Source organism: Rattus norvegicus, chromosome 2, assembly GCF_021556685.1.
Source record: "Rattus norvegicus strain SHRSP/BbbUtx chromosome 2, alternate assembly SHRSP_T2T, whole genome shotgun sequence".
Taxonomy (NCBI): Eukaryota; Metazoa; Chordata; class Mammalia; order Rodentia; family Muridae; genus Rattus; species Rattus norvegicus.
The window spans coordinates 103,709,540-103,722,254 of record NC_141535.1 but is presented as its reverse complement, the minus strand read 5'-3'; the positions used below and the strand labels follow the sequence as shown (position 1 = coordinate 103,722,254).

Here is a 12,715-nt window from a genome sequence, read left to right as displayed (position 1 = left end):
TAAGAAGGCTGCTTCCTGAGAATGGATCTGTAGGGTGAATCGTGCTGACTCTGGGGTTGAGATAGCTTCAGTGGAGGGAAGGGAAGGAAGTGTTCCAAATAGAGGAAGCCACAAAGTTCTCTCATGGGCATAGAATCTGTATTTGAGGAACTGAAAGAGCCACGACCAGAGAGAGTAGAGAAACAAAAAATGGGTGTGTGTGACACAAGGGTGGACACAGAGGTCAAAGTCAGTCAGGATGTCAGCTCTTCCATTCAGTGAACTACCCATACGGTTGGAATAAAAAGCCCCAATCAATCCACGACCAATGTGACCTAACTCTGGACTCATTTTGTCTCACCCCGACCTGCTTACTGTTACAGTAGCCTTCCTGTCTTCCTCAGATATGCCAAGTGTCCTTTGCTGTAGAACCTATTCTTCCTTCTACCAAAGCCTAGAATGTGCTTGCTTCAGATACTGCATGAGTGGAGTATTCACATCATTTAGTGCACTGCTCAGACGTCATCTTACCACAAAGGACTTCCCTTGGTATTCTCAGTTTGACTCACTTTTATTTTTAATCATGTGCATGTGTGTGTGTACGCGTGCGTGCGTGCGTGCGTGCGTGTGTGTGTGTGTGTGTGTGTGTGTGTGTCTGTCTGTCTGTCTGTCTGTCTGTCTGTCTGTGAGCTTGACATGTGAGTGTGTTGCTGGCAGAGGCCAATGAAGATGTTACAGATGATTATGAGCCACCCAACTTGGGTGCTAGGAACTGAACTCAGGACCCCTGCAAGAACATCAAGATCTCTTAACTGTTGAGCCCTTGGTTTAGGCCCTTTGCTTTCTCTATTTAAACTCTCTCTTCTACACTTTAGAGTTTGTTTGTTCCCTGTCTCAATCTTCATCATTAGAATGTGAGGGCTCTGTGAGAGAATCCTCCTTGTTTTGTGAATTGCTAGAACTTCAAATAGCAGGAACCTTGAGAGTATTTATTGAAAGGCTAAATGACTGTAGGTGTGTGGTTTATATTTGAGCTGAGTCCAGGATGGGCATGTGTGGGTATTTTAGAAGATGAAGAATTTTGCAAGGTGTTGCATAAGACTAACCAACATATGTAAGCTGTAACATTATCATGTGCTTAGAGGTTAGTGGCCAGTTCTGTTTAGCTAGAGCTCAGATGTGTCCTAGAGAGAAGAAAAGAATGGGGTTGGCTTTGGGCTAGTTATGGAAAGTGCAGAATTGGATTTTCAGTATCAGTAAGGATCATAGAAGGAGGAAGAAGACTTTGTGTTTGTTTTTGTTTTATGAGACAGGGTTTCTCTGTAGCCCTGTCTGTTCTGGAACTTGCTCTGTAGGCCAGGCTGGTGTCAAACTCAGATGCCTGCCTCTGCCTCCTGACCACTAGGATTAAAGGCATGTGCAGAAGAAGACTTTTTTTTTTTCATTCTTTTTTTTTTTTTATTAACTTGAGTATTTCTTATATACATTTCGAGTGTTATTCCCTTTCCCAGTTTCCGGGCAAACATCCCCCTCCCCCCTCCCTTTCCTTATGGGTGTTCCCCTCCCAACCCTCCCCCCATTGCCGCCCTCCCCCCATAGTCTAGTTCACTGGGGGTTCAGTCTTAGCAGGACCCAGGGCTTCCCCTTCCACTGGTGCTCTTACTAGGATATTCATTGCTACCTATGGGGTGAGAGTCCAGGGTCAGTCCATGTATAGTCTTTAGGTAGTGGCTTAGTCCCTGGAAGCTCTGGTTGCTTGACATTGTTGTACTTTTGGGGTCTCGAGCCCCTTCAAGCTCTTCCAGTTCTTTCTCTGATTCCTTCAACGGGGGCCTATTCTCAGTTCAGTGGTTTGCTGCTGGCATTCGCCTCTGTATTTGCTGTATTCTGGCTGTGTCTCTCAGGAGCGATCTACATCCGGTTCCTGTAGGCCTGCACTTCTTTGCTTCGTCCATCTTGTCTAATTGGGTGGCTGTATATGTATGGGTCATATGTGGGGCAGGCTCTGAATGGGTGTTCCTTCAGTCTCTGTTTTAATCTTTGCCTCTCCCTTCCCTGCCAAGGGTATTCTTTTTCCTCATTTAAAGAAGGAGTGAAGCATTCACATTTTGATCATCCGTCTTGAGTTTCGTTTGTTCTAGGGATCTAGGGTAATTCAAGCATTTGGGCTAATAGCCACTTATCAATGAGTGCATACCATGTATGTCTTTCTGTGAATGGGTTAGCTCACTCAGGATGATATTTTCCAGTTCCAACCATTTGCCTACGAATTTCATAAACTCGCTGTTTTTGATAGCTGAGTAATATTCCATTGTGTAGATGTACCACATTTTCTGAATCCATTCCTCTGTTGAAGGGCATCTGGGTTCTTTCCAGTTTCTGGCTATTATAAATAAGGCTGCGATGAACATAGTGGAGCACGTGTCTCTTTTGTATGTTGAGGAATCTTTTGGGTATATGCCCAAGAGAGGTATAGCTGGATCCTCAGGCAGTTCAATGTCCAATTTTCTGAGGAACCTCCAGACTGATTTCCAGAATGGTTTTACCAGTCTGCAATCCCACCAACAATGGAGGAGTGTTCCTCTTTCTCCACATCCTCGCCAGCATCTGCTGTCACCTGAGTTTTTGATCTTAGCCATTCTCACTGGTGTGAGGTGAAATCTCAGGGTTGTTTTGATTTGCATTTCCCTTATGACTAAAGATGTTGAACATTTCTTTAGGTGTTTCTCAGCCATTCGGCATTCCTCAGCTGTGAATTCTTTGTTTAGCTCTGAACCCCATTTTTTAATAGGGTTATTTGTTTCCCTGCGGTCTAACTTCTTGAGTTCTTTGTATATTTTGGATATAAGGCCTCTATCTGTTGTAGGATTGGTAAAGATCTTTTCCCAATCTGTTGGTTGCCGTTTTGTCCTAACCACAGTGTCCTTTGCCTTACAGAAGCTTTGCAGTTTTATGAGATCCCATTTGTCGATTCTTGATCTTAGAGCATAAGCCATTGGTGTTTTGTTCAGGAAATTTTTTCCAGTGCCCATGTGTTCCAGATGAGAAGAAGACTTTTTAAAAAGAACTTCGATTATGAAAACCGTTAAACTCATTTAGATAGTGAGACAACAGTACAATGGATTCCCCCTAGCCCCCATCTATAGCTTCCACATGGCAGTATCCTGCTGCATTCCTGGTTATTTTGATGAATATCTTAACATCTATACTGTCTTTCTATAAATATTTCTGTAAACAGAGTCTGATATTATTCTATTTTAATGAATTCGAAATACTTTTCTCAGGAATCTTATCAGGGTACACTTTTCCCTGATCCTCTAAATGTTTTTTTTCCCCTATAATACATTTGTTTGAAGGAATTACATAAACAGGTTAGAATTATGAATCTCAGTTGACTTCTGTATCTTATGTGGGACTAGCTTTCTTTCTTTTTTTGCAATTTATGTAGCAAAAAACTGGGCATTTACTGTAAAGCTTCCTGTAGTCGGAATGTTGCTGATTGAGTCCTCACAGTGTCATTTATCAGGTTCCTGTATTTCCATGACTTCCAGCTGTGGGATAATTATGTTTCCATTGACCATGTTGATGTAGATTCGTGCTTGATTAGGATATTATTATTATTATTTGCTGTTTCTTGGACAGCCTGTAGTCTCTGATGGACACTCCATTGCTAATAACCATTGATGAGTATGACTTACTGTTAATGATTGCAAAATGGCGCTTTCCTAATTTCCTCCCCATAACATTTACTGTCCAGTTCCCCTTAGCACCTCTGTGGTCATCATATGATACAATATAGTCTACATTGGAAAGTCATGATATGATTTTTCCCTTTTATTTACTGCCTCATGGCCTGTCTTTCTTGCATTTTTCCAATGCAGGTTTTCATCCTGATGAAAAAGATTTGTCTCAGAAAAAAGAGGTGCCAAGTCTCTTCTGTTTCTTCTCATTACCCCATGCGGGCTACCTGTACATGGTGGTGAAGTCTGTTACGTTACTGTCAGTCTATTGGTATCCTGAGAAGTCTCAGCAAGCCGTGCTCACACCACAATTCTTGCATGTCATCACAAGGTACGACCCCAGTGACTCGTTGGCCTTGCACTCTGTCTTTCTGTAAGTTCTCAAGCTGGTGCTGAAGTCTGAGGATTTATGCCAAGGAGCTCTGAAAATTGATGAGTCAGTCTTGCCAGTGATAAAGATTTGGGCTCTGGCTTTGCCATTGTGGTGCTCCGTTTGATTGGATGGATGGCCTTGTAAAATCTAGAAGCCTTCTCTATGAAGCCTTTCAGAGAGTTATGAGGAGTGGGAGATGGCTAAGCCTCTCTTTAGCATCGCTTTCTGTGCCTCCTCTCATGGCTGCCATCTCCTGTAGCGTGACCTGAGTTATTTCATAATGTTCTAGAATTCACAACAGCCAGAAAGGTCTGATTCTGTTCCTCAGTTAGTAAAGCTGCAGAAGCAGTCATGGGAGGTTGAAATTCCATCATGTGACTAGTAGGTAACAGTCATTTTCGGGGTGTCCTGGCCTCAGCACGCCGGAACATACCCTGATTTCTTAAGCAGGAGTTGTTACTTTTTTTTTTCTTGTGGTAGTGTTGATTTTGATTCTGTCTCTTGTATTTTGTGTCTACATTATTGTAGGGATTGCCCTGGACCCTCTGACCAACAACCATGTCAACTTCCTAAAGCAACAGTGTAAGAGAAGGCCAGAGGCACATTTACAAAGCACACATACTAGCAGATTTAGGAACATATCTTAGATTTTATGATGTACTAAGTGTCCCGTGAAGAAGGAAATTACTTCCAGCTAGGTCATGTGAGAACATTTCCGGTAGGTAGATGGAGTCTGAAACTAGAAGATGAAGTTTTGATGGATGAAGTCATAATCGTTATTGGTGGAGGGAAGTTGATAAAGACTGTAATCCAGGTTTTCAGAATTCTCCGGTAGTTAATTGCGTAGAACAGTGATTTTTATTTTGTTTTAAATTTGTGGTTGTATCAGAATTTCCAGTAGATGCTAGGAGTGCATTTTAGACAGTACAGGGACCACTTTGGGATGCTGATACCCACTTTTATCCAGACTTCTCCCTTCCCCTACTGTTTTCTGATATAAGGAAAAATGCTAACTGTGGGAGTACATTAGAGCACTGTCCAAGAATGGAGCTCTATGAGGAGAATTCTGAGTGCTTATAAGAAAACACAGGCTAAATCTCTGACCTCCACTTCTTGGGTTTGTTCTTGGAATGTGCTTTCATGCCCTCTCAGGTATAGTAAACAGGAGTGGATTTACTTCAGATTATCTTTCTATTGTTGTTTAAAATATTTACAGCCTGAACTAATACAGATTGTCTGAGGCTCTATATAAAGTCAGTTATTGCATGAGACTTCATTCAGTCCACCTCATAGTTTGGCGACATTGTGCCAGGTCCTCTGCACAGTGACAGGAGTGTTTCCTGATACCTCATCTTCCCACTCTTCATATTTGTGTGAAATGATCATTTTTGAATATGAGGAAGCTAAAAATAAACACATGATGTCACTCCTGCTAGAGAGCTAGTGACTGATTTTTATAGTCAAGCTGAGGAAGGCTTTTCTTTTAATTCTGGAACACTGATAGCAGCCATGAGGGTTCATTATGAATTCATCATATATAAATAGGATGTGCCAGTGGCCCATGAAAGGGTATGAAGAGGCTGTATATAGGGCAGTGGTATCTGATATGTTAATTCAGAAAGAAGAATAAAAGAACACCAGGGTCTTGAACCTAATTTATTTATTTATTTATTTATTTATTTATTTATTTATTTATTAAAATGGGGGCTTTCTATGTAGTTCTGATTAGCTTGGTAATTACTAGGTAGCCTAGACTGACTTTGAAGTTATAAGTGTCTTCTTGCCCTTCATTTCTGAGTGCTGGAGTCACCAGTTTGTGCCACTGTGCCTGGCTTAAGCTGGATTTTATGAAATAACGCTGGGTAGTGTAATGCGGGGCACAAGTGCAGTCTGGTTTAGACCACTGAGTTTGAAGTGTTCATTGACTATCAAGAGAGCAAGTGGATCTGTAGGTAATAGAGAGGAAATCTCAGATAATTATATCCAGAAAGCAAAAGTTGATTTTAAAAGTAGTCAAACGTTCCTGGAGACCTCAACTCTAATGAAGATTGTGTTTAAAAAGAAAAAGGAAGCCAATGATTTAAAAAATTTTTATTTTGGGTGTTTTGCTTGTGAGTCTGTGCACTAAGGGAATGTGTATAACGTGTTCAGCTACCCACAGAAGCTAGGCTCCCCTGCAACTGAGTTTGTGTATGGTCGTGAGCCACTGTGTGGTGATGGGAACCAAACCCAGGTCCTCTACAAGAATAGCAACTCTCCAGTCCCAAGAAAAAGCTCTTTTAAGATATACTGTCATCTCTCAGAAACTAAGGAAGTGGAGGGGAAATAGAGGAATAGAAATACTCATTTCCATCCCATGTGCTAAAAATCTTTCCATTTTTTTCTGCATCTGATTACATAGATAGTACAATGAGAAATTAGTGGTAATACCTACTACATTTGTATGGTATGTTACGTCTCATGCCATTATCGTGACAAAATGGTCTACAGAAGTAACTTGAAAAGGTAGGATTTTTAGGCTCCTGGTTTTAGAGATGTCAATGAGTTTGGGTGAGGAATGTGTAGCAGCCAAGAGCCTTTTGCCTCACAGTTGATGGGAATCAGAAAAAGAACTGATGGTGCTCAGGGGGCTTGCTCACTTTTCCCTTTTACTCCGTCTGGGTCTCTATCCTAGAGGACAATGATGTTCATGTGGGCTTTGAGGTTTCCAAAGACATGGGCAATTTCCATTGCTCTCTCTGGCTCATTTTTGTGGATACATGTGAGCTCCTAGACATTCCTTCTTTCTGCCATCATGAACGCTAGTCCTCTGAAACCATAAGCCAAATTAAGCTTGTTTGTTTGTTTAGTTTTTTTGAGACAGGATCTCTGTGTAGGCTTGGCTGTTCTGGAACTTGTTCTATAGACCAGGATGTCTCAAACTCTTAGAGACCTGTCTGCCTCTGCCTCCCAAGTGCTGGGATTAAATGCATGTGTCACCACTGCCCAGCTAAACTCTTTCTTTTATAAGTTACCCTGATCATGGTGTTTTCTCACAGCAATAGAAAAATAACTTAGATAGACATCTTGAATATATACCCTTTTTCCTTTTGTACCTCTGTTCAGTAATCCAGTAGGAGCAAACAAGCTGGATTTTGCTAGGTGGAAACAAGTCAGAGGTTCCTGCCTGTCTTAGTTCAGATATACATTGCTGTGAACAGTACCATGACCAAGGCAACTCTTGTAAGGACAACATTTAATTGGAGCTCGGTTACAGTTTCAGAGGTTCAGTCCATTGTCATCAAGGTGGAAGGCATGCAGTGTACAACAGACATGGTGCTGGAGGAGCCTCGAGTCCTACATCTTAATCTGAAAGCTACCAAGAATCTCTCTTCCACCCTGGGTGGAGCTCGAGTATAAGACTCAAAGCACGTCCTTCGAAGTGACACATTTCCTCCATCAAGGTCACACCTATTGAGAACACACCTCCTAATGCTATCACTTTCTGTGGGCAAAACATTCAAACCCATTAGTTTAGGGGGCCAAACCTATCAAAACACCACAATACCTTTTGTCCGTAACACCTAATGATCCTTGAGTGTTTGAGATTGTGTGGGCATGAGGTAGTCTATAAACATGCCTCAGGGATTCAGCAACACTGTCCCAGTCTAATTCACTGTGACAGATACTAGCTAGTATTGTCTTCTTCCGTCTGCTATTTCCCTGTTTGCCGTTGAAGCCCTCCCCACTGAGGTGGGTGCATTGGTTCTTGGCTCCCACTTTGCTTAGTGGCATATCTCTTCTTCCTCAGCCAAAGCCTGCAGTGTTTCACGGTACGATGCAGCGCAGCGGTGGCTCATGAGGAGGACCTATACATGGACACTACACTAAAGGTTAGCGCTGGCCTCTCTTGACAGTAGAACACTGAGCTCAGTGGAGCACATAAATGCTTGCACACTTGTTTTTAATCCTGAATTTGGTGAAGACAAAAGGCCCGAAAAGGTTGTTTTCATTGTTCTGGGTAATTTTGCGTTGACTTGACACAGGCTAATTTTATGTCAACTTGAGAGGAGGAAACTCCAATAGAGAAAATGGCTCTATAAGATCAGGCAAGCTTTGAAGCATCTTCTTAATTAGTGATTGATGGGGGAGGGTCCAACCGATTGTGGGGTTGGAGGTGCCATTCCTTGGCTGGTGGCCCTGGGTTCTGTTAGAAAGCAGGCTGAGGGAGCCTGCCAATAAGCAGCCTGCCCCCATTGCCTCTGTGTCAGCTCCTGTTTCCAGGTTCTGGCCCTTCTTGATTACTTATCCTGACTTTCTTCAGTGATGGATTATGTTGTGGGAGTGTGAGCCAAATGAACCCTTCTTTCCTCCTGGTTTTGCTTTTGTCATGGTGTTTCATCATAGCAATAGTAATGCTAATTAATACATTCATTAAATTAGATGCTCTGGATAGGAACTGGTAAGCATTTCTGATGTGTGATTTGACAATTTTAAAGATTGTTTCAAAGTGTTTGAAAGTGTTATAAGTGATAGGCATAGTGTACCTTTAGGGCAGTGTTTCTCAACCTGTGTGTCTTGACCCCTTTGGCAAACCTCTGTCTCCAAAAGTATTTACAACATAATTCATAACAGTAGCAAAATTATAATTAAAAAGTAGCAATGAAAATAATTTTATGGTTGGGCACACCACCATGAGGGCCTGAATTTAAGGGCCATAGAATTAGGAAGGTTGAGAACCACTGCTTTACAGGACAGTTCACAACTATGACATATTACTATTTATTTGTTTTGTTGTGTTTTATTTTTAGCTTTTCTTTCCCCCTTCATACAGCAGCCCAGGCTGACCTGGAATTTGCTATATAATCCTGGCTGGCCTCCAACTTGGATCAGTCCTTTAAAGTGCTGGGACCACCGGTTTTACAGTCTTGCTTTTAAAGGTGTATTGGAAGCAACGTTGTACACAACCTATTAAAACAGTATCGTCAACATTGTGCAATTGAGTGTGATGCAGGAAAGTTGTTTCCTTTACTGTCATCAGAATACAATTATTTTTCCAAGCCTTTGTTACAGGATATGCTAGCTCAATCATCAGTTCATTTTGTTTTTACTAAGAATAGCCTTAACTTTGAGTACAAGTGAATGTAGGAATGTAGTTTTTGATGATCACATGACCTTGAATTTCATTTCTGAGAAATGTAGTCACCATTTGTATAATATTATCTGTGGGGTTTTACTTCTAAGGTATATGTTAATTGAATGAATATTTGTAACAAGTGTACAAGCTGCAAGCAGCCTCAGATTATGCTCACCTGGTTTTTACAGATTACTTTATGCCTACCTACAACCTTTAGTGACCTTTTTGGGATGGGTGGAGGGCTGTTGTCTGTTAATGGTTATTAACAGATATGATGATTAGTTAGTAAATAACTATTTGGGCCTGCCTAGTGAGCCTGAAATACTGTTTTGTTGTTGTTATTTTGCTTTTTGAGACAGGGTTTCTCTGTGTATCCCTAGCTGTCCGGGAACTTGCTCTGTAAACCAGACTTGCCTTGAACTCAGAGGCTTGCCTGCCTCTGCCTCCCAGTGAGTGCTGGTATTAAAGGTGTGCACCACCACTGCCTAGCTGAGGTACTGTCATCACAGTACCGTTAGCAGATATGCGGAGAGTGATAGTGTCCTATAGAGACACATGGCCCAGGCTGCTACATCTCCCAGACTTTGTTAACAAGAAAGGGGTCAGGCAAACATATAAACATTTCTTTTACACATTCATTTATGAAGAAAGCTCTAAGTGTTTCAGTGTGGCCTTTTATAGCATCTGATTAGGCCGAGAAACTCCATTTAGTAGAGATTTCTCTGGTGGAAAGGTAATGAGCCCAAGCTTCTCTTCCAGCAAGGTCTCCAGGGACTACTCTGCAGTAGGTCCCATGTCTGTGAGACCCTCTCTCTGTATTTATAGTCAGAAAAGATCTATAGAGTAGATGGTTACTGACATGTTAGTATTCTAAGAACAGGAACCAGACGCAAGATTTTTATCAAATGAACAGACTGATATTGTTGGTTTGTTTTTAAAGACGGGGTCTCGTGTATCTCAGGTTAGCCTCTAAGCTGACTATAACCTTTACCTCTGATCCTCTTGTCTCTACCTCTTCAGTGTGGGGATTATATGTATGAACCACTACCCCTGCTATGCTGTAGTAGTAATCGACCCCAGGGCTTCATGTACCCTTCCAACTAAGCCCCATCCCCAGCCCTGACTTTTGAAGATGAGGGTCACATACCTTCATTCCTGGGGCTAAACGTGTAATATTTCCTTCATTAGGCCTGCCCACCTGTCAGTATGGATGTCTGTGCTCTAAGGATACAGCTCTTCATAGGTTTGAAAGCCATCTGTCACTTTAAAAACCACATCATACTTCTGACGAAGGCAGAGCCTGAGGACATCCCAGAGAGACGGGAGTCACCCAAGAGACTTCTGTAAGCACTCTCCTGGCCTACACACCTCTGCTAGTTTCTGGAACGAAGTGTAACTGGTATATTTTATGTTTGTCTTAGTTTCATTATTTTAATTGAAACTCAGAATGATCAGTTAGATGGCTTTTTCAGAGAAAATAAAGAAGGTGTAAATATCTCTATCATATTGCTTATAATCTGCCATGTAAATTTTCTAAGCAGTAAATTATAAAATAGTTTGAGTAGTTATCGCCTGTGCAGTGACTAAGAAGCTAAAAGACATGCCTTCTCTGTGGAACTATGGGGGTAGACAGAACCTGTAATGTTAGTCCTGGCCACAAAGCTTTTACTGCTTTTCTTCTTTGGCCTTTAAGCACTTGCATTTTTTAATTCAGTGGTCACTTTTATATTGTAAAAGAGCTTAATAGTATATTTATTACATTAAGGAATAATCCGTTTTTTACTGAAGAAAATACATCACAGTAATTGTAAGAGATAAGATAATGTTGCAAGCTAACTCACAGGCTTATGCATCTTGAACAACTCCCAGTGATGTGAATGTTCTACCTGTTGTGTCTGTTAAGATTTTATGGTCCATGGCATGGTGGACTCATGGAAGTCACGGTGGAGAAAGGAGGCATGTCTCTTTGGAGAGCTTAGTATTAGAGAATTGGAGGTAAATTGGCTTATCAGTTTATGACAGAATAGTAGCTGTCATGTATCTGTGAAGTTCTGTGAACTATGGATATTGACTATATGTATTCTAATTAACCAAAGAAAAATTAAAAGGAAGTGATGTCATACTTGCATTATTTGATAGTACCCAATATTTACAGGGAAAGACTGTAACTTATTAATAACATGTCTTCTAATTTTGATCCTTTTCAGTTCTAGAAAAGATGCCAGTGTTAAGAGCAGGATCCCTCACGTAGCTGAGGCTGGATGGAATCTGTATATCGTGAATACCACTGCACCAGTTCAGCTATACAAAGAAATGGTACTTTTTCAGACTTCTTATTCTTCATAGAAATTTAGAGTGAAATTGGACATCAGAGGCCGAGTCTAGACAGACATTGCTCTTGTTGCTGCCTAATCTCTGCCCCTTGTATTTCACTAAGGAAACCGCAAATGAGGAAAATAAAATGGATTTAATTAATTATACAGTCAGGACAGTTGATCCAGACAGCTTCCAGCCTCCATTCTGACAGTCAAGCATGTATCTTTCTTTACCTTATTTTTACAGCTTCTGACATTTGAGAGTAAGTAGTAATTTGTTCCCTACGGGGAAGGTCCCTTACTCATACTCAACCCCCAGAGAGGACTACTGAATTACTTTAAGCACAAGTAGTCATTGACGTTGAGCCCCAGTGTGCTGGTTGGTTTTTGTCCACATAGCACAAACCTAGACATAATCTGGGAAGAGGAAATCTTGATTGATCCCTCCATCAGATTTTCCTGTAGGCAGGTCTGTGGGGTATTGTCATAAGTAATCTCTGAGGTAAGAAGGTCTTGCCCACTGTTAATCCCACCTCCTTATCAGGTGTTCCTAAATAATATAAGAAAGCAGGTGGAGCAAGCCATGAGAGCAAGCCCAGAAACAGTTTTGTTTCTGCACCAGTTCCCGTTTCCACATCTTGGCTTCCCTCAATGTAAACCATATGCCAAATCAACCCTTTCCTCCTCCAAGTTGATTTTGATTAGTGTTTTATCATAGAAACAGAAGCGAAACTAAAGCACCTAGCAAAGAGAATGAGAAAGTGGAGTTGGAAACCCCAGATCATTTATTTCTATCTTATTCTTTGGAGCATAACAGGTTGTCCTCAGGTATCATAGCTACTGCAGCTGCAGCCCGGGAGGGGCCTAGAATGGGCATTCCTGTCCTGTTCTAAGAGTCACAGTTCCTAACTCATCTCTGACAATGATAATACTTTCCTTTTAAATAATGCCAAGCTTAGAGAAGTCATAAGAAAGAAAAATACTAAGAGAGCCTTAGAGCTGACACATGGATTGACCATTGTCTGTATTCCTCCCTGTGTGCCCTCATGGTGTACCTGTCCTTTCTCAACAGTTATTTCCCTTGGTCCATTGATAAGTCACTGCATAGCTCACAGATTTTTTACATCATCAGATACTGTCCTGTTTAACCACAGTAAGCCATATGCTGCAGTAAATCTAATCTTGACACAGT

At 41.3% G+C, this 12,715-nt stretch overlaps 1 protein-coding gene across 6 annotated transcripts in view; it reads left to right on the top strand.

Annotated features, from left to right (window-relative positions):
- Nucleotides 1-12,715, top strand: part of Hps3 (HPS3, biogenesis of lysosomal organelles complex 2 subunit 1) — a 41,602-nt gene that overhangs the window by 7,584 nt on the left and 21,303 nt on the right. For 4 of the 6 annotated variants that reach the window (XR_015662972.1, XR_015662973.1, NM_001107664.1 and 1 more), the window contains 4 exon segments: nt 3,861-4,050; nt 7,883-7,964; nt 10,397-10,551; nt 11,416-11,524. Coding sequence is in view for 4 of the 6 variants with exons in the window: in NM_001107664.1 (NP_001101134.1) it covers nt 3,861-4,050; nt 7,883-7,964; nt 10,397-10,551; nt 11,416-11,524 (536 nt within the window). In the remaining 2 variants the exon portion in view is untranslated. 6 annotated transcript variants of the gene reach the window in all.